Raw genomic sequence first — 23,372 nt, forward strand, 5'->3', positions numbered from 1 at the left:
CCTAAGATTTTTGCACAGTAGTGTGTATATATATATATATATATATATATATATATATATATATATATATATCCCGTTTAGCTTTACCGTAAAAAATCTCGGAGTGCATTTCGAATCTAATCTTAGTTGGGATACGCATATTAAATATACATGTAAGAAGGCATTCTCTATTCTCCATTCACTAAAAAGATTGTATCATTATCCGTCTAAATTAAAACAGACGCTGGTACAGACACTCATTCTACCTCACTTCGATTATTGCGACGTTTTGTTCAGTGATCTCAGGATTGATTCCGCCCAGAAACTACAGCGTGTTCATAACGCGTGCGTCCACTTCATTTGTAATGTTCGATACTATGATCATATCTCACCTTCTTTCGAGAAGTTATCATGGCTTAGGTTACATGAGAGGAGAAATCTGCACTCACTTTCTCTCCTATATCGAATTATGCACACTTCATCCCCCTCTTATTTATTCGCTCGTTTTCATATTCTCTCTCGCTATCATAATATTAATACTCGATCACAACGCGATAACACGCTAGAAATTCCACTTCACACATCATCTCTGTATTCCTCATCTTTCACTGTTGCCACCTCTCGTCACTGGAACTCTCTGCCGCCTGAAGTCAAGGGCTGCCGAACATTGAAATCTTTCAAATCCAAGTTAGAAAATTATCTTATGACGAGTTGCCAAACTAACTTACTATTATGACAAGTGTGTATTGCATGTTTCCACGTATTCACATTTTTTTATGTTCTAGTGATATTTAACTTATTTTATATTTTTGTTTTCATATTTTCCGATAATGGTATATCTCTAATGTGATAACTTGAGCTATATATAAACATAATTTTCCTTACTGTGTATACTTAAAAATATTGTATTCATTGTATGCTTTGTACTGCACTATTGTATTACTACTATTAGTATTATTATTACTATTAGGCCTGTTATTATTATTTTATTTATTATTATTATTATTAATATTATCATCATTATTATCATTACTATTCTTATTTATTATTATTATTATTATCATCAATAATTTTCTTATTTTTTTATACTTTGTAGGCCTCATTTATTTTTGACCTGCTGTTCACATTTTATTATGCTTTTTTCTTTCTTTCTGTATGTTATATATTATGTCTGATTTCTTCTTACTTGTTGTTTACATTTTATTATTATTATCTTATTCAGTTTTGTGTGTACTTTGTAAATTTGTAGTGTTTCTATAACGCAGTTTTTACTCCTGGTTGAGTGTTAGAGAAGGCCGTATGGCCTTAACTCTGCCAGGTTAAATAAATCATTATTATTATTATTATTATTATATATATATATATATATATATATATATATATATATATATACACACACACACACACACACACTACTGTAAGGGTGAGATAATGATCTAATTCATTATATTACTGCAAAATTTATTGCTATTCGTATTGAAAATCAAGGAAAGGATGACTACTTGTGGTGATAATTCACCTTTTCACCAGTTTTAATGAGAACAACACTAACTTTTGTTGTAATCTTTTGAATTAAATGATGACATCATCCTTACGGAATTTTGACATCCATTGTTTTTCCCATGTACCCCTCATATATTGTACGCACACACACACACACTCACACACATATTCATTTTCATATACAGTTTGTATTGCATTTATCATTTTTGTTAATGTTCTTTTATAAGCTCATGATTTGTAATAGGCCACTTCTCTCCGTCTAGTATTATTGTTTGTATAATTTTCTGGCATTGAGTTTTACTTTCACACTTGTGCTAAGTGTCTTGCTGTCTGCAGGCCTTGAGTGCATATGTACATTGTTTCTACCAGGAGTCGAAATCTATGGAAGTAACCTCTTGTTTTTTCATGTTCTGACACCATGGCTGTGTGTTCTGGTTTTGGGCATAGTTTAAGTCGATGTCTGTCAATTATTTATGGAAATAATATTCTGCACTCATTTACTTTTGTAGAATCTGTCCATTTTTCCTGTCATTTTTAAGTGACTTGACCTCCTGTTCCTTAATAAATTGTTATTAGTAGACCCTATCTTTGTGTAGCTATTCCAGTGTGTATCCTCTGTAGCTGCTTCTTTGGCCAGCTTGTGTACCAACTCCTTTCTCTCGATTCCTATATCGATTTTAACCATCAGATATGTGTTGCCCAATTTCTTGTAATTAGTTTCTGTATTATTTTCGTAGTAATGGTAATTTATTTTTCATTACACAGCTACAGTGTGTGGACATTAAAATTGAAGTAGAAATATTTCAATAATTCTTCATTTTTCTATATATACTTTTAACACTTAAATATCACTGATTAACTTTCCAACTTCTTTACTGTGTAGTATGGAAAGTTAATCAGTGATTTAAATAATATAATAATAATAGGATCCTTACATTAACAGTGGTTTTACAATAAACAATTACACGAAATAACAAAATATATAAGGGATAGGAATCTTACATTAACAATGGTTTTACAGTAAACAACTACATGAAATAATGAAATAAATACAAGTATATAAGGGTACTGATGTGTAGTCCCTTGTTGCTAAGAGCTATTGAGTAACGTTTGCATTGTGACCATGCTGTTTGTATAATTTGCAGCCTTTTTCACATTGGTGTGTTCCATATTTCCAAGTTTTCTGTTTTTTAGAATGGTTGTCGGTATTTGTTTGGTTTGATTATTCGAATATACAGTATGTCGTGTACCAGTAGTTTATTTTTGTGTTGCTGGATTAGGATTTCATTAAAAAATATGACCACTGTGGCTCCGACTCTGTCTTTAGTTTTGCTACCATTAGTGAATATTTCTGTGAGGTAAGTTATTGTTTCTGGATTTCATGAGTTAGAATTCTTTCTGTTGGATGGCCAATATTTTACTGGTACTTGTGTGTCATACTCTTGTTCCTTAGATGAGCCATGGATTGATTTGTAGATACAATATTTTTTTATTTATTAAAATATTTATTGGTGGATTTCCAGCCATCACACAGGATGCTTTATATGATATAATTCTGAAAGCCTTTACTATTTTAATGTTAATCATTCTTTATAATTTCCTTATATTCTTTTGCTTTGGAACCTTGTCTTCCCAGATAAGTGCTTCATATTTGTTTTCTGCACTTTATGTTCCAATCTCAATTCCAGTTTTGCTAGTTCTTGCTAGCATATTTATTAGAGACGCGTTTTTTTGTGTGATGTGATCAATCTGCCTGTCGAAGGTAAGTCTACTATCAACATAAATGCCTAGATACCATATTCGAATTCTGTTAAAGTATATGTTAATTTCCTAAGCCTTTTCCTTTCTCTTTCGAGAAATAAGCATGTGTTATATTGTGTGTGTGCATGTGTCATCCTCTATATGTGGGAGAGGGGAAGGGGGAGAGAGGGTGAGACTAGTCACTAGTTCTATCACTAGGAGTATAAGTAACAGAATCTTGTTACTTATTTTTTAGATTTTCGTTACTTATCTGACAGTCTAGGTCTGTTATATCAAGATAACAGGTTTACATAATTGTGATTGAATCATCAGTTCGCTGCAAGGGAATACCATATAAAATTGTTTTGAATCGATCTTTCAAGTGGAGTGTATTTTAAAACTGCTCCCTGAAAGAATTTTGATCATTAAAATGGTAAAAGCATGTCCTGGCAATGCTTATATGCACTTATATAAATTGTTGGGAACAGAAAAGTAATACTGAATGTTACTTTGTCATTTGTAAAACGACAGTTTAATGTATTGTACTTGTTTTACTTCCAGATTACAAAATTGAAAGCAGCTATAAAGTATGGAGAGGAAGACCTAGCTGGAGCAAAAAGCCTTGTGGACAGCAGCCCAGAAGATGATCCAGATACTGAAATCAACCATGGCTGTCTTTTATACAAGGTAGTCTTTTTAATATATCAGCATCAGTGAGTAGTCAGCAGTGTAGCACAAACTGGACTCATGATTCGAGCATGCTCTGGTAGAGATTTGACTTCACTTGCCTGGTTACCTGATAGGGTTTTCCTAACTACAAGGCAAATATCAGGTAAACTCATAGCAAATCATCATCCTCATCTTGCTGAAATACCATCTTGGTATCACTAATTCTAATGACACTTGATAACCTGACAATTGATACAAGTCATTAAATGACCGATAAAGAAACATCCTTAAATTGAAATTGCACTGACAGTGAAGGAAAGATAATTAAAATAAGAGAACTGTTTTCATAATATATGCTAATTTACATATTTTTTACCACTTGTACAATAAACATTATGACTAGCTTCCAACATATTCTAATGTAATCATAAAGAATTTCCTGTTTTCTGCTGGCCTGATAATGAGAAGAATGCTGTTTATGGGAATCAAATCTCTATTATTTTTCAAGACAGTAGTAAGAGAAGGAGTGGATCAGGACAGCACGTTTGTACATCTCCTTTTTATGTTACGTTAGGTTCTTTTTAAACTGAAATGACGAGTGAAGCGTAGGACAGTTAAAATTACTCTAACCTAACCTAACCTAACCTTTTTATGTTAGGTTAGGATAGGTTAGGTTAGGTTAGAGTAATTTTAACTGTACGTTTCACTCGTCATTTCAGTTTGAAAAGAACCTAACCTAACATAAAAAGGAGATGTGCAAACGTGCTGTCCTGATCCACTCCTGTAAGAGATGGTGTAGGAGTCTTGTATTAAATTATATACATATATGGACACTTCACTTTTCGTCATTCACCCATATGAAGCTAGTTCTGTAGACCAATTTACCGATTGAGTTGTTGCCTAGGATGTGCTGGTCTATGTTACACCTTGATGAGATGAGATGATGATGGAGATTTTTTGTTGGGATGCCACAGGGGAATCGGAGCAACCGGAGAAAACCCCTGTGTTACCTGAACCATGGGCTTGCCCAACACAAATTATAAATCGAGGGTACATTGGGGATCGAATCTGGGTCCACAGGATTTTAAGTCCAGTGCTCTAGCCACCAGACCACCATGGCAGCTAAAATGTAACATCAATACATTTTTAATATTGTCATTATTTTTAAGATATACATTTTTCATATAAATCGTATTAATATTTTAATTAAATTTAGGGATATACAGTTGCTCTTTATTGGCAGCAGGCCAATGCAACTGTCAACATATCATTATTGCAAAAATAAATTAAGTTTGAATACCATCGTAATTATATTAATTATATTCAAGACACTATTAGTGGCTTCAACAGCCACATCCCATGCAATTACTGGGATTCGTGAATCCCCTGCTGTCTTTTTAAATCTAAGATTGTTGTTTTTCTCTAAGATGCCTAAAATACGTAAACTCAAATTTATATAATTAAATTTAGGTATATAAGTTTAGCTTTCTATATTTTAATTCTAACATTGCTGTCCCCTTCTAAGGTACACTTAGCGGCAAAAAGAATGGGCCGACTCTTGGTCGATAGAAATGCTAAGTTCTATCGCGCGGTTCACTCGTGTAAACGTAACCCAGTGCAAGGCATTGCTGTTGTGTCTCTTCATTGAAAATCATCCGTCTATAATGTAGTAAACCTTACGAGCAGTGTGTGGCCCAGTGGTAAGAAGTCTGATATCCGTGCCAGAGGTTGTGAGTTTGCCTCCTGGTACGGTAAAATTATTATTTTTTTATTTTAACTTTTACTTAATTTATTAGTTTAAATGTGAAATGGCACTTGTTAACAAACTTCGTTATGCCTGCCTTTTAAAAATATTATTGGCCATCATTGGCTATTAGTAGGTGAGACCTGGTCTGTATAAACAAAAATACTTGTTTCACATCCTAAAAAAACGGACACATATCAAACACAAATAAATAAATAAATTAACAAAAACAAACAATGTGTTAATATATTAACAAAACAAGGCTGTGGTGGGGACTAGTATCTCGTCCACAAACCACCTGCGTCAACATGTGCCCTCATTCTGCACGGCATGGAGTCCACAAAATTATGGAACAGGTCTAAATTCTTGGCCATCTTCTCCCACGCATCTAGAACTCTGTCCCACAATTCCTCAGGTGTCCGAACGGGTGGTTGTTCTGCCCAATTAGAGCATAGGATCCTTTTGACTGCAGCCCACAAATTTTTAAACCGATTCATATCTGGTGAATTTGGAGGCCAGTCGACTGGGTCGATATCACGCCTCCTCGTAAACCATCTTTGAATCCGGTTGGCGGTGTGTAGTCTATCGGATAATTATTGTGCTGGAAGAAAAGTGTTCCTTCTGGATATCTTTTTCGGGCGGAAGGGATCATTACATTTGCCAAAATGTGTTCGTAGACTTCTGCCGTAAAGAGACTGTGGATGCGTTCCAGAAGTCCTGGCCCATCGTATGACATCCACCCCCAGCACGCGACCCTCATGCGAAGCGTATCGGTGGTCATTCATACAATCAACTAGGGCAGTACTATCATTGCTATTGGAGACAATTACCTTGTCGGAGAAAATGACATTTCTCCAATCAAAGTCCTGTCGCAGAGTAGCATACACAGAATGTTACTGGAGACAGTTACCTGGTCGGAGAAAATGACATTTCTCCAATACATTTCTCCAATCGAAGTCCTGTCGGAGAGTAGCATATGCAGAATAACCTATGCGAACCAGGGCAATGAGTTATTGTTTTTGTGCCATCTTCAAGCGTAATGACGAGACAGAACGTTATATTAACAGATAGCAGTATTACTTGAAAGAGAGAGGGAGGTTTATTATTTATTAGAGTTTGGGCATATTCTAAGAGATATCGCCACATAATTATAGCTTTGCGAGATACATATGATGGCAATTTTGTAATAAAAAAAAAAAGAAGATTGGGGGAGATTCGAACCTTGAGCTACTACTACTAACTTGTTCAATATACCAATGCCGTAACAACTTACGCTACTGTAACTGTTTATATCACTTCGGCATAATACATGGTTTTCCTGTTCATATTCGCTCCGGTTGAGTTTGTATTTATCAATTTTATTACTATTTCACTCTTCAAGGGCCCTGATGTATCTAGAATCAACCCGCCATTCGATTTTATTACATATTTTAGCCTCTTAAACAAAATACAGCAAATTTAAATGGTTTAATTATGTGTTACCTAGTGAACTACAGCGTTGACGAGACGAGCATGCGCAATGTATGTCTCTGGAACTTAGAAATTGTTGGCCAGCTCATTCTTTTTGCCGCTAAGTGTACAGTACCTATAATGAAATCAAATTTGCATATGCTATTTAGATACAGGGCATTCCATGTGAAATAGAACATAAAAAAATTTACAAATGTGCAATTCCTCAAAAAATATATATATATATATATATATATACACAGAGGGATAGGAAATACTTTACTCTGTGAAGTCCATTAGTTTCCTTGTTTTAATGCATTAAATTTATCGTATTTCAGTAAAAATCGCCAGTCTCAAAGGGCATAAACTTGAAACAACTTACGATAGACATTTCAACAGAAGTTCATATTATAGATGAGAGTACGATTTTCATAACTATGCATACACAATATTTTATATTAATTTTTAACAGGAGCATAAATAGATATATCGATACTTCATGGACATTCCCATGGAAAATACTAAAAATAAAAATATCAACAGATTCCTCTCCTTCTCTCTCTGAAGAAATTGCATCAGTTTTAATTTCAGCATTGCATAAAGAAGTGTTTCTCTAAAAAAAAATAATTTCATTAAATTATATTATCTATGCCCAATTCCCAGGTTGGGTGATGGTTCGCACATGCTTCGCTTCAGTACATGTGACAATAAGAATTTTCCTGCACTGCTAGCAGAATGGCAGATTAGTTTACCTAGAGAGTACGAACATGTCGTAGTTTCTATGTAATTTTTTGATTGAAAGGTCAGCCAGTGTCTAAGAAAAACCTATAAAAATATCGAAATCAATATCTTATTTTAAAAGCAAAAAAAGAATATATATATATATACACACACACACACTGAATTCGAAATTGACCTTTTCGAATAGACATTTACATCTTCAAAAGTTGGTAAATGGCAAACTTTTTTGTTTTTCACGTTTTATGGGGGGATGGTCCAAAAGTGACTGAAATGTTGAGAAAAAATGCAAGTTACTTTTAAAAATTTTGTTGCTCAAAATCTTTATTGATTTGCGAGTTATAGCGAGTTAAGAGTCAAGACCAGTAGCGGCCAGTGATTGAAATTCTCGGTGAGGCCAGACTACATAGTTTAAGTGCCTCGGATAGGAAATGTTTATTCATGATATTAATTAGTATTGTTATGTTATTAATATCATTATTACTGTATTATTATTATTATTATTATTATTATTATTATTATTATTATTATTATTATTATTAATGAAAATAATAATGTCATTCACCAAATACGTTACCAAATACGTTATGCTGTGAGTTTGTTTCAGTGATTCTTTGAGTGTGATAAAGCAACACACATTATGCTCAGTTGAAAAAGTATGTGTTGAAGTTCCCCTTTCTTCTTCTTCTTCTTCTTCTTTTTTTTCATTTGACAGTAACAAACAAGGCCAACAGAAAAGTTTATTTTGCACCACATTACCACTTAACCATTTATGTTGTCCATACCTAGATTGAAACTCGCGTTTAAGATCACCTGTCAGAAAAATTGTCACCGATGTCGTAGGTATCTCGGTAAGCTATCTCGTTATTTAAAACTTTCTTTCTTTCAATATTATTTCTTCTCGAAAAAGGACACTCTAACAATGAATCATTATCATCATTATTTCTCGCATTTGTGTTTTTATTTTTCCGAAACACATTACAACATTGAACCACACTCACTACTGTACTACAAAGTAGGTCACTTACCTTCCACCGCAAGTAGGTCACTTGCCATCGAGCGAAAGTAGGCTATTTCATATCGAGCGAAAGTAGGTCACATGCCATTGAGCGGAAGTACGTCACTTGCCATCGAGCGAATGTTGGTCACTTGCCGTCGAGCAAAAGTAGTTCATTTGCCATCCAGCAAAAGTAGGTCACTCGCCATCCAGCGGAAATAGGTCAGTTGCCATCGAGTGAAAGTAGGTCACTTGCCATCGAGCGAAAGTAGGTCACTTGCCATCGAGCGGAAGTAAGCCGCTTACCATCGAGCGAAAGTAGGTCACTTGACATCGGGCGAATGTAGGTCACTGGAAATCGAGCGAAAGTAGGTCACTTGCCATCCAGTGGAAGTAGGTCACTTGCCATCGAGCGAAAGTAGGTCACTTGCCATCGAACGAAAGTAGGTCACTTGTCATCAAGCGAAAGTAGGTCACTTACCATCCAGCGGAAATAGGTCAGTTGCCATCGAGTGAAAGTAGGTCACTTGCCATCGAGCGAAAGTAGGTCACTTGCCATCGAGCGGAAGTAAGCCGCTTACCATCGAGCGAAAGTAGGTCACTTGACATCGGGCGGAAGTAGGTCACTTGCCATCCAGCGAAAATAGGTCACCTGCCATAGAGCGAAGTAGGTCACGTGACATCAAGCGAAAGTAGGTCACTTGACATCAAGCGAAAGTAGGTCTCTTGCCATCGAGCAAAAGTAGGTAATTTGCTATCGAGAGAAAGTAGGTCACTTGCCTTCCACCTAAAGCAGGTTACTTGCCATCGAGCGAAAGTGGGTGACTTGCCATCGAGCGAAAGTAGGTCACGTGCCATCGAGCGAAAGTAGTTCACTTGCCATCCTGCCAAAGTAGGTCACTTGCCATCCAGTGGAAGTAGGTTACTGGCAATCGAGCGAAAGTAGGTCACTTGCCATCGGGCGAAAGTAGGTCATTTTCAATCCAACAAAAGTAGGTCACTTGCCATCGAGACAAAGCAGGTCACTTGGCATCCAGCGGAAGTAGGTCACTTGCCATCGAGCGAAAGTAGAGCACTTGGCATCGAGAGAATGTAGGTCACTTGCCTTCCACCGAAAGTAGGTCACTCGCCATCGAGCGAAAGTAGGTCACTTGCTATCAAGCGATGTAGGTCACTTGCCATCGAGCGAAAATAGGTCATTTACCGTCGAGCGAAAGTAGTTCACTTGCTCTCTAGCGGAAGTAGGTCATTCACTGGCAATTGAGCGAAAGTAGGTCACTTTCCTTCCACCGAAAGTAGGTCACTTGTCATGGGTCGAAAGTAGGTCATTTGCCATCCAACGAAATTTGGTTACTTGCCATTGGGCGAAATTAGGCTATTTCATATCGAGCGAAAATAGGTCACTTGACATCCAGCGGAAGTAGGTCACTTTCCATACAGTGTAAGTAGGTCACTTGCCATCAAGCGGAAGTACATCACTTGCCATCGAGCGAATGTAGGTCACTTGCCATCGAGCGAAAGAAGTCACTTGCCATCGAGCGAAAGTAGGTCAGTTGCCGTCGGGCGAAAGTAGGTCACTTGCCTTCCAGCGAAATTAGGTCACTTGCAATCGAGCAAAAGTAGGTCATTTGCCATCCAACGAAATTTGGTTATTTGCCATTGGGCGAAAGTAGGCTATTTCATATCGAACGAAAGTAGGTCACTTGCCATCGAGCCAAAATAGGTTACTTGACATCCAGCAGAAGTAGGTCACTTGCCATCCAGCGAAAGTAAGTTACTTGCCATCCAGCGGAATTAGGTCACTTGCCATCGAGCGAAAGTAGGTCACTTGCCTTCCAGCGGAAGTAGGTCACTTGCCATCCAGCGAAAGTAAGTTACTTGCCATCCAGCGAAAGTAGGTCACTTGCCATCCAACGGATGTAGGTCACTTGCCATCGAGTGAAAGTAGGTCACTTGCCTTCCACCGAAATTAGGTTACTTGCTATCCAATGGAAGTAGGTCACTTGCCATCGAGTGCTCTCGCTTAGGAGAAGTCATAAAATGAGACCTAAGGAGAGAGAACAGTGTGGGTCTCAGTCTGCCAAAGAGGGGGAATTTTTATGTTATTTATGGCGTAGGAAGGCAAGTCACAACCGGTATTCCTACTCTTCTACCCTCAAGACTGGTCCATGGATGGGAGGAGTGAAAGGTGACCAGGCAATGAGGCCAGACGAATTGTGCCTCAGCTACAGCTTTTCAAGCCCAACCCCAAAACCCGGGAAAACATACGAAATGCAGAAGCTAGACTCAGCACAAGCGGTCCTGGCCTCAGGAACAGGTATATATACATCACAAGCCAGACCTGGCATGAGTGATCCTGGCCTCAGGAACAAATTTTTACTGCAAAAACAGGTCTATATACACTACCAAGTTTTCAAATACTTCTACAGTGATATATATTCTTCTTTCAAAGAACTAATATATTATATAAAAACACAAAATTTCATTTCAGTTAAGCCAAGTGACTGAGGCCTGGCCTCACTTGCTTCAGTCAATCAGCTGCCACTGGTCAAGACTTATTGAAACGCGTATAGTTCAACATAAAATACAAATTTGTGTAAATTCAAAAGCACGAATACTTCGGTAAGGTTACAGATAACTAATAAAAGTTGTCCCTCCTAATTTGGATAGTCACCATTAACGTATGGCCCGTGGAACACCCATACTCACCTCCAACGTCACTCTGAAACAAGCTGAGACTTGCACTGCAAGCTTGTGTAACCTTGACTTGTGTGCTGTTGGCGTGCAAGACAGATATAAGGAACTTAATTTCTGGATATGACATATTTTATTTCTATGCGTATATACCTTGAATAAAAAATCTGAAAGCTGATTTAATTGGTCCTTATAGTTTGCAAATTGTCATAATTTTAGTTTTAATTTTATGGGAAAATAATTCAAATATGAATTAAATCGACTGTGTCTAATTTTATACAACAATGAATATGTTTCACAAATCAGTAAGTTCGGGAAGATAAGAGCTTCAAAATGAGATTTCGGTATTGTTAAAATGTAAGTTTTAAAGGATTCAGCAGCAATGGCTGTATAAAGAACGTAATTTTCTTTTTATATGGTACATTTGGCGAATTTTTGTAAGAAAAATTTTAGACCTAGGGATGTCATTTCCTTCCCTCTCTGTTCTAATAGTATAAAAAATATAATGAAAATTAAAAATTGTTAGGTAGATCTAATTTTTCATTCGTTTTCATATTGACTCGCCCATACATAAGTTTAGTTTCTTAATTCTAACATTGCTGTCCTCTTCTGATGTGCCTATAAAAATGTTTATTTTGATATTCTAAAACATAGTTCAGGTGCCTAAATGTGATTTTTTTTCAGTTTAAATACCTGATGTTTACTAATAAATATGAATAAAATCGTTTCAAGAGTGAATAGAAAAATAGTCTTATTGACACCTATAAGCTACATTTCAACATAATTACCATGAAAATTGAGACATTTGTCATACCAATGTACCAGCTTTCCTATAATTTTTGCGAAAAAGTTGCCACCTGTCTGTTGAGCCAGGTCTGCATGTATCCCGAAGCTCCTAAAATACTGTCCTCCCAACCACCTCTTCATTGCCAGGAAAAGATGGAGGTCACTTGGTGCCAGGTTTGGGCTGTAGGGAAGTCATTAACACTTCTTATTAGAATCGTTGAAGTTCTTTGGTTGATGCAGCAGAATGAAGGCAGGCATTGTTATGAAGCAAGACAACAGCTGAAGACAGCATGACTCTCTGTTTGTTTTTTATGATTCTTTGTAATCTTCACAATGTCTCACAGTATGCATCCGCATTGATTGTGATTCCTGGCTCCTTAGAGTCAACCAGTAACACACCTTGCTGGTCCCAAAACACTGTAGCCATCAGCTTCTTGCTGAATGTATGTTTAAACTTTTTGGGCTTGTTTGGAGAATTGGGTAGCATCCACTGTTGTGCTGATGTTTGGTTTCTTCACTGTCGAAACGAACCGACGTTTCATCACCTGTCACAATATTGTTTTAAAAACTCTTCTCCATCGGCCTCGTAACACAGCAGAAATATTAAGACTGATGCCATTTGTCTATTCTTGTGGTTGTCTGTCAGCATCTTGGGTACCCATCATGCACAAATTGTATGGTATCCAAGATGTTTTGTAACAATGGTGTAGAGGACTTACCTTGAAATTTCGGGAAAGTCTTTTGATAGTTCAGAAATCATGAACCAACACCTCTCACGAATTGCTTGATCCACTTGTTGGGTGTGTTCATCTCCTGACACAGACTTCCGTCCCTGACCACCTTCATCATGAATGTATGTCGACCATATCTAAATTTCCTGCATCATTCTCGCACCACGCTATCACTTATAACATTTCATCATATACATGGCTCATTCTGTGGTGAATTGTCACTGCATTACTGTATGTCCCTCTGCCTGTAGAAATCTAATAACATTGTGCAACTCCGACTTGGCGGTAGAATCAATTGTAGTGAACATCTCTACATGCCTGTAGCCAAGCTTCAACTGAAGAGTTGGCCTTAGTAGTGGTGTTGGTGGTGGTGGTAGTGGCGAGGGGAAAGCCAATCACGCTGCATCACATCCTGTCTCCTTTCGCTTCTTGGACCACCTGGTGACACCATCGGAGATTGAAAAAAAAAAATAACCCTCGCATTATGTGACTACTAGTAACATCATAGTCATTTAAACCTAGAAATGCTACAGAATAATGCCTTATGAAAAGTCAGTACAGCAGAAAAACATCAGAAAATGAGGCTGAAAGTAACTTGCGAGTTCCATACACTGCAAAAGGGAAAGATAATGCTCCTCTATCCGCCTTCCTTTTTTTTTCCCAGCAACCCATTGTGACATGTAGGTATATTTGGAAGATAACATCTCACATCACTTGCACGTTCAAATTCATCCTGGATCAAAATATTTATTTGTTATTTATTTATTCTGGTGTAGTTAAGGCCATTAGGCCTTCTCTTCCACTCCACCAGAAATACAAATACAATAACAGAAATGAAAAGGAAAAAAAAACACTATAAACAAAGTAAAGTCACACAAAAATATACACAGGTTGCAGTCATACAAACTTTAAATCAGTGATTAAGTATAATTAATTGTATCCTAATTATCTAACATAAACAAGAAACTTGCGATTTTAATCTAGAGTAAAAAAACACAAATCAACACTTCTAGCAATACCTAAAAACCATGAAACAAGACAAAATTTTCCAATTTAATTTTGAATTGTGATAAAGTCCGGCAGTCCCTGACATCACTAAGTAACGAATTCCAGAGACGTGGTATTTCTACAGTGTAGGAGGATGAGTATAGAGACGTCCTATGTTGAGGGATAGAAAGAAGTGCTTGATGCTGGTTTCGAAGAGTTGTAAGAAATTGAAAGCGCGATAAGAGATAATTCGGAGTAGAAGTATGCATGATTCTTTTTTTTTTTAATTGGGTTATTTTACGACGCTGTATCAACATCTTAGGTTATTTAGCGTCTGAATGAAATGAAGGTGATAATGCCGGTGAAATGAGTCCGGCGTCCAGCACCGAAAGTTACCCAGCATTTGCTCATATTGGGTTGAGGGAAAACCCCGGAAAAAACCTCAACCAGGTAACTTGCCCCGACTGGGATTCGAACCCGGGCCACCTGGTTTCACGGCCAGACGCGCTGACCATTACTCCACAGGTGTGGACTGCATGATTCTAAATAGAAGAGACAGTGAATGTATTGTTCTTCGTTACTTCATATGCACCCATGAAAGTAACTGGAGGGAAGGTGTTATATGGTCAAATTTACGAGTATTGCAGATGAATCATATGCACACATTATGAACACGTTGTAGTCTCTCAGCTAAGAGTGAACTTACATTAGTTAGTAAGGAATCGCAATAATCAAAATGGGGCATTACAAGCGTCTGAATAAGATTCTTTTTTAGACTAAGTGGTAGAAATTCTTTCATATGAAACAAAGAGTGAAGTTGAGAAAATATTTTTTTGCAAGTGTATGTTACTTGAGTGTTCCAATTTAGATCGCTATCCATAAAAATGCCAAGATTTTTAACTGTTTCACTGTATTTAACAATAATCCCATTCAATATTATATGTGGTATAGTACCACTATCAAGAGTACTTCGTAGACGATCATGTCCCATTATGATTGCTTGCGATTTCTCTGGATTTAACCTTAATCCAAATTTGTGTGCCCACAGTGAAATCGAATTTAAGTCTTCGTTTATTTTATTTACTGCGTCACTAGTCTCGTCAGGGTGGAAATGCAAATAAATTTGCAAGTCGTCAGCATACATATGGTATTTTAAGTGTTTTATCATTTTAGTCACATCATTAATATAAATCATGAAAAGTAAAGGTCCGAGAACTGATCCTTGTTGAATTCCAGATTTCACGACACACCATCTTGAAGAATAATCGCATGCAATGACACATTGCTGTTGTATCAACATGAAGTAAAAAACAAATAGTAACTACTTTATCCATATACAAATAAAAAAATCTTTCCTCTAAAAATAAAAGGGGAAACAATGCTTCCATCAGATCCATGGACGCTATGTCCTTGTATCAACATCCAAACATCAGGTGTGACAAGATTGTTTCAACAAGATTGCAGTTGATAGTTGGCTTTGATTGGTTAAGAGTCAATACATACTTACACACCTTTGGTACATTGTCATCAGATGTCACTTTCTTCTATATCCTGGTTGTTATTTGATAATTCTTTATCATGACGAATTTTTTGTTCAAGTTTGAGTTTGACGAAACTGTAACTTTTAAGTCAACAATAATGTTACTTTTATCTCCAGCTTTCAACCACACACCCGTCAACAATGGGTATTCCACTCAATACAGTAGTTGTTATTGCACTCCACAGAACGACAATGACAACTCACGTGAATTATTGAGGAGAACAACAATGTACTCCTAATCTCAACTAATGTTCACAAAGCACTATTTACAAAGCAAAACTGTCGGTTCTCAGTGCACAGTTCGTTCGCCCTGGCTAGTTCTTCTAGCTCACTCACTCAAGTTCACGGTATGTCGAATCCAAGACTTTCAGATAAAGCTCACTGCACATCGAACCCACGACTTCCGGACGCGTTGCTTCCACCTGGACGCTGCCACAGTTATTCGCTCAAGTTCACTGCACGTCGAACCCAAGACTTCCGGACGCGATGCTTCCGCCTGCACACTGCCACAGTTACTCAAGTTCACTGCACGTTGAACCTCGGTCTCGAAGCCTGGCGTCCTTGCTTGCTCGCTCCTGATTCACAAACTGACTGGCTCACTACTTTCTCGCACCTTTTCATTTATTAAATCACACGTTCTCGAAAGTACTGCATCCCGAAGTTTCTACAACAATTGGTCTCGAGACGTTTCTTTACTTCCGTCACAGTTGGTTTCCTTCCCACTCTCTCTGCCCAAGGCCCAGCACCCGCCGAAGCTCGCGTCTCCTCTCCCCGCATGCCTCCTTTCTCCCTAGACGCGCGCGAACTCTCCGACGCGACCAAAATGTTCCGGCATGCTGCCACATTGCTCCCTCCTTAGGACTGTTCATCCCGGAGAGTCCCTTGGTAGGCCGCTAGACAGTCCAGGTGCACCACCATCATCTTCTCTCTGGGTTGTCGCTGGATGCGGTATACCACGTCATTGATCCAGGTTACCACGCGGTAAGGTCCATCCCAGGCACGCTGCAGCTTCGGTGATTTTCCTTTGGTCCTGGTTGGTTGATACAGCCACACCAGGCCACCCTCCTGGAATCCCGCAGAGTTGACTAATCTGTCGTAACGCACTATCATCATGTTGCTGGCCATCTTGAGGTGCTCTCTAGCCAGTTGATGAACTCCATCCAACTTCTCTGTCAGTTCTGCCACGTAGTCAGTCGCTGGCTGGTCTGCGCTGGGTGGCATGCCAAACAGCAGATCACAGACAGGCGCAGCTCTCTCCCGAAGAGCATGTTTGCCTGTGTCATCCCTGTTGTATCGTGGACCGAAGCTCTGTAGGCCAAGAGGAACAGTGGGACTCTGCCATCTCAGTCTCGTTGATGGTTCGACACTACCTTCTGCAGGTGCTCTTCTACGGTTTCGATGTAGCATTCCACCATGCCGTCAGACTGTGGGTGGAGGGGAGTGGTCCTGGTTTTATGCATCCCCAGACACTCGAACAATTCTCTCATCAGGTTGAATTCGAAGTTGCGTCCCTGATCACTATGCAGTTCCCGGGGGACACCGAATCGGCAGAATGAAGTTGTCAAGCAGCACGTCTGCCACCGTCGAAGCCTCTTGGTTGGGAATCGCGTACACCTCTGGCCATTTTGTGAAATAATCCATGGCTACTAGCAGGTAGCGGTTCCCTCGATCTGTGGCCGGGAATGGTCCAGCAACGTCGATGGAGATTCTCTCAAAAGGAGCTCTCACATTGCACTGCTGCATGGCTCCCCAGCCAGTAGAACCTCTGCCTTAACTTGTCCAGCGTCTTGTTGGCTCCAAGATGGACTACAGTCGCCCAGCATGAGTCTTCTTCAGCACTTCCTTCACCTTGCTCCTGGGCAGGATAAGTTGTTCTATTTGGGTCCTACCATCAGCCAACTCCCAAATCCTCTTCAGGATACCGTCCTTGACAGTGAAGGATTCCCACAGGGCCCAGTAGATCTTGTAAGTGGTGCTACGGTTGGCAATATCGGCCCACACTGGTCTCTGACTGGACTCCACATCACGCAGTAGCTGTCCAATGTTTGGGTCCTCCAACTGCTCCCTCCTTATGGCGGCGTTATCCCATCCTGGGCTCGGCTGGGCGGCGATTGCTCGGACTGCGTGGGCGCAATCTCGCTCTTCTACTTTCAGGCAGTGTTTGCAGCCATCATGGCATTTGCGTCGTATTAGGGCATCAGCGTTGGAATGTTTCTTCCCTTGGTGGTGTTCGGAGGTGAAGTTGTACTGCTGCAGACGTTGAACCCAATGGGCAGTCTGCCCCTCCATATTCCTGAAGCCCAATAGCCAGTTGAGTGCAGAATGTCTGTCCTCAGATGGAATTCCTGGCCATATAAATATTTGTGGAAATGCTTCAGGGCTTTCACAATGGCAAGAAGTTCTCTACGGGTGACGCAGTAGTTTCTTTCAGCCTTGGAGAGTGTTCGGCTGAAGTAGGCAGTCAGCCTCTCTTGCCCGTCCTGGTCCTGAGAGAATACTCCACTGATGCCTACATTGCTAGCATCCGTGTCGAGCGTGAACTTTCTTCCAGGGATGGGGTATCCGAGTACTGGGGCTGTGCACAGCACCTCTTTCAGCGATTAAAAGGTTGACTCCACCTCATCCATTCATTGGAATTGCCATGTCTCCTCGGTCAGCTGGGTGAGAGGCTTGTCGATGTTGCCGTACCCAGCAACGAACTTTCTGTAATAAGTGCAGAGGCCGAGAAAGCAGCGCAACTCCTGCTTGTCCCTCGGTCTCGGCCATTCTCTGACGGCTTGCAGCTTCTCTGGGTCCGTGGCCACTCCATTGGTCCCTACTACATGCCCCAGGTAGCTGATCTTCTTCTGGAACAGATTACATTTCTTCGGGTTCAACTTCAGCCTGGCTTGTCGCAGTCTCTCGAACACTTTCTTCAGGTTCGACAGTTGTTCGCCGAAGGTCTTGCCGACCACGATGACGTCATCAAGGTACAGCAAACAGGTGTCATATGTCAGGCCTCTCATTACGGACTCCATTAGTCTCTGGAATGTAGCAGGGGCGTTGCAGAGGCCGAATGACATGACAGTGAACTGCCATAGTCCCTGGCCTGTAGAGAATGCCGTTTTCTCTTTGTCCTCAGTATGTAGCGCCACCTGCCAGTACCCTGACTTGAGATCTGACGTTGAGAACCACTCTGCTCCTGCCAGGGTATCTAAAGTATCGTCAATTCGTGGAAGGGGAAAGCAGTCCTTTTTGGTGACGTCATTCAGTCTTCTGTAGTCCATGCAGAAACGCAGGTCCCTATGCTTCTTCTTCACCAGCACCACAGGTGATGACCAAGGGCTGTCAGATTCCTCGATGACCCCTTTTTGCTTTCATGCCCTTTAGTTGGTTGTCGATCTCCCTCTGTTTAGCTAGAGGGACACGTCGAGGAAGTTGTCTGATTGGGCAAGCATTTCCAGTGTCGATGCGGTGCTGAATTTCCTCCGTTCTCCCGTAGTCATTTTCAGGCAGGCTGAACACATCCTGAAACTCTGTCAATAGATCGTGGACTTGACTTCTTTCTCGTTTGCTTAAATTCCCCGTCAATTCTGGAGCCAGCTCTTTCAGTGATGGGTCCAGTTCTCGACATGTTTGGTGATGCTCCTCGTTATCACCCAGAGATGTCGCAGACACTACTGGCTCGACGCTACCTAGTACAGTTCCACTAGGCAGCTCCTTGTCCCGATTAGTGATATTCAGGACCTTCACCGGTACCACTTTCGGGATTGGGAGTAAGGATCTGGCCACATAAACCCCATATATCGGAGTTGTTTGCGAATCGAGGAGCAGGTTCCTCTTAGGCTGTCCATCCAGTCGTGCTGTCACCACCATCTCGCATCCTGCTGGGATTATCACCTGATTCTCCAAGGTGAGTCTGCTGGTCATGGGTTGGTCCTCGACATCCCTCAGGAACACTTCATCCTGGCCAAAATGGAGGATACAGCGCCGGATGTGTACAGTCGCATCGAAGATCCGCATGGGGTCGAGTCCCAGGATGATGTCTTCAGTGATGTTTGCAAGAAGACCCACATCTCTAGTCTCCTCTTTCCCAAGATCAGATCCAGGAAAACCTCTTTCTGGATGCCGAAGCTCTCGCCTGAAGCAGTACGAAGCTCATATCGGCGCAGCGGCGTCCTCCCAGGTAGGCCACGCATGACTCCTGGCCTGGCGATAGGTGAAATTAGATTATTGAATAGTTTAATTGGTTGATCATGATTAACTATACTTACTCTAATTTTTTAATCTTTTTTTAGTGCTGCTTATACATTATATCTTTATTCTTATAGTCAGCATGGAATATATTATTCTGGTATTTATTCTTCATCAGTGACGCCCCGGTGTCTATCAGTACTCTGCATGTACGGCCTCTTATCCATCCGTCAGCAATCAGCCCATCGTCGCATCTTCTGTCAACCGTCTTCAAGATCAGCCGAGGGGATGGTGATGACGGCGATGGCGTGACCCTCCTCGCATCAGCCCCTTCTAGTTTTCCTGTCTGTGACCAGATCAGTCACAGTCCTTCCTCAAGTGTCCGGTTTGCCACAGGACCAGCAGGTGGGCATTCCTCGTCTCTCTCTGTCGCTCGGTTGACTTCGTTTGGCGTTCCTCGACGTCGGCCGCTGCGACGCTCCTAACCCGGTGCGGAGTTGAGACTTTTGCCGTCCATCTGGAGGGCCGCTGCCGGAGCTTTGTTAATGGCATGATGCTCTGCCAAGAGGAGTTGTCTTATTTCGGGGTCGACTCCGCAGCCGGTGTAAGCCGCCTCTCCAGCGACGAAGTTAGGAGGTAGGCCCCTGAGGGCCTTATGGGCCTGTTGTTCCACTGCCATCGCAAATTCTTGTAGGGACTCGCCTGACTGTTGGACCCTCGTTTTCAGTTTAGTCCTAAATGCTTCTGCAAGTTTGATGGTCACCATAACGTCCCTCCAAGGCCTCCATTATCTTTGCGGCTGTTCCATCTTCTGGAACGCTTTGAAGAATCTCCGACACCTGTCCCTGAAGTGCGGTTAGCAGCTGGGTAGTCTTCTCTGCTGGCGTCCACCCATTATGTACCGCAGTAGCCTCGAACTGGCGACAGAAAATCTCCCAAGACGTCGTACCGTCGAACTTCGGCGTCTTGACGTTCGAATGTCTGGTTGAAGGCGATGGTTCCACAGGGCCACTCTGTGGGGTGCTTAATTCTGTTGCCGCTTCTTCCATGGCCCGTCGAACTTCTTCAGAAACTATCTGTTTCTGTTCTCTAGCCTGGCGATCCACTATCGCGAGTATGTGCTTGTTTTCTTCAGCATGCTGATCCATTAACCTGAGTATGTGCTTGTTTTCCTCAGCATGTTTATCCAGTACCTCACTCGTCTTGTCCAGCAACTCACTTGTCTGCTCTTGACGATGCTCGAGAACGCGAATTATGCTGTCCAAATGGTCTACGTCCTGTATTAGTTCGGTCACTGCTTTATTTACATTTGCGAAATTATCGATAGTTTGTCGAAATCGGCTCTAAGTTCATCTTTCACGATGGTAACAATTCCATCCATGTGCGCCGATACGCTAGCAATTTGTGTAGTCACTTCACTTATGTCGCCTTTCACTCCACTTATGTCACCTTTCACTCCGCTTATGTCACCTTTCACTCCGCTTATGTCGCCTTTCACTCTGCTTATGTCACTTTTCACTTCACCTATGTCGTTCTTCACCTCTCTGATGTGTTTGTTCATTTCCTTGATGACTTCCAGGATCTGCTGTAGGTTCTCCATTATGTCGACAATATCCCGCTTCTGACACCAAATGTAATTTTAATTCAACAATAATGTTACTTTTATTTCTAGCTTTCAACCACACACCCGTCAACAATGTGTATTCCACTCAATACAGTAGTTGTTATTGCACTCCACAGAACGACAGTGACAACTCACGTGAATTATTGAGGAGAACAACAATGTACTCCTAATCTCAACTAATGTTCATAAAGCACTATTTACAAAGCAAAACTGTCAGTTCTCTTTTCACAGTTCGTTCGGCTGGCTAGTTCTTCTAGCTCACTCTCTCAAGTTCATGGTACGTCGAACCCAAGACTTTCAGATAAAGTTCACTGCACGTCGAACTCGCGACTTCCGGACGCGTTGCTTCCACCTGGATGCTGCCACAGTTATTCGCTCAAGTTCACTGCACGTCGAACCCAAGATTTCCGGACGCTTTGCTTCCACCTGGAAGCTGGCACAGTTACTCAAGTTCACTGCACGTTGAACCTCGGTCTCGAAGGCTGGCTTCCTTGCTTGCTCGCTGCTAATTCACAAACGGACTGGCTCGCAGCTCTCTCACCCCTTTTCATTTATTAAATCACACGTTCTCGAATGTACTGTGTCCTGAAGTTTCTACAACAATAGGTCTCGAGACGTTTCTTTACTTCCGCTGCAGTTCGTTTCCTTCCCTCTCAACCTGCAGCCCAGCGCTCGCAGAAGCTCGCGTATCCTCTCCCCGCATGCCTCCTTTCTCCCCAGACATGCGCGAACTCTCTGACGCAGCCAGAATGCTCCGGCCTGCTGCCACAATATTTTGATGTGAATACGTCTTTAAAATTGGTACCCTCTAGCGAAAGTAGGCGAGCAAAAGAAAAAAAAAGGTATAAGACTTTAGCTAATATCCCAAGTAGTATAATCTTTAGCCAAAATGTGAAACCTGACTTCGATACTGAAGGATAGAAGCATCTAACAATAGCTAATTTAAAGTGCATGCACAAGACATGGAGGGAGTGTCCGCCATTTTTAGAAGGCTGTCTTCATTCTGGATAGTGTTCAAGATAGTCAGTATGCAATAATCTCGTGAATTTTTCCTCCACTCTCCATAAATAAGGATCATATTCACATATTCAGTCCACACCTGTGGAGTAACGGTCAGCGCATTTGGCCGCGAAATCAGGTGGCCCGGGTTCGAATCCTTGTTGGGGCAAGTTACCTGGTTGAGGTTTTTTCCGGGGTTTTCCCTCAATCCAATAGAAGCAAATGCTGGGTAACTTTCGGTGCTGGACCCTGGACTCATTTCACTGGCATTATCACCGTCATTTCATTCAGACGCTAAATAACCTAGATGTTGATACAGCGTCGTAAAATAACCCAATAAAATTAAAAAAAAAAATTCACATATTCATTGCTTTGAAACATATTGCAGCGTTTTTTAGTAACAAACGTTCAAGTGCTATTGAAACAATTCTTTGGTACCATAGATATGTTGTGGTCTACCTAATATTTGTATTGAAATTTACCTTTTCAAAGATATTTTTCCATGAAATAGCTAAAAATGTACATATGGTCTTTAAATTGTTTTTGTTTTGTTAATGACGTGAATACAAAGTTATGGTGCTTCATGCTTACATCATTTGGATCAGGATGAGGAGTGCAATAAATTTATGGAATTAAATTTAGTGCATCGCATTTAGGGGAAAAAAGAAAAATTGTTACTACTGGTACGCATTTCTATAAAACACAATATACTTGCCAACTACTCCAGATAATACACTTTGTTATTTGTTTTGTTTAGTCAACTGTCCAAAGACAGGTCTGAACTCCACAAGTGATACCAACAAAGGCACCACTTATGAGGCAACTGGGCCAGGAGATAATGGGGTAGGGTGGCTCCCTCTCCACTGCATACATCGCTGATTAGCTACATATTACACTAATCAGACTTCAGATGCATACAAACATATTGTCAAGTGAGATGTACTGCCTGATAATAGATGTTATGTTTTATTTAACGACGCTCGCAACTGCAGAGGTTATATCAGCGTCGCTGGATGTGC

General features: G+C 40.6%; 1 protein-coding gene across 4 annotated transcripts in view; it reads left to right on the forward strand.

The window, feature by feature from the left end:
• Ttc30 (tetratricopeptide repeat domain 30) overlaps nucleotides 1-23,372 on the forward strand; it is a 123,359-nt gene that overhangs the window by 21,822 nt on the left and 78,165 nt on the right. For all 4 annotated transcript variants that reach the window (XM_069833635.1, XM_069833636.1, XM_069833637.1 and 1 more), the window contains one exon: nucleotides 3,784-3,909. In XM_069833635.1, coding sequence (XP_069689736.1) covers nucleotides 3,784-3,909 — 126 coding nt within the window. The remainder of the gene's footprint in view (nucleotides 1-3,783; nucleotides 3,910-23,372) is intronic.

Source organism: Periplaneta americana, chromosome 8 (genome assembly GCF_040183065.1).
Source record: "Periplaneta americana isolate PAMFEO1 chromosome 8, P.americana_PAMFEO1_priV1, whole genome shotgun sequence".
Lineage (NCBI taxonomy): Eukaryota > Metazoa > Arthropoda > Insecta > Blattodea > Blattidae > Periplaneta > Periplaneta americana.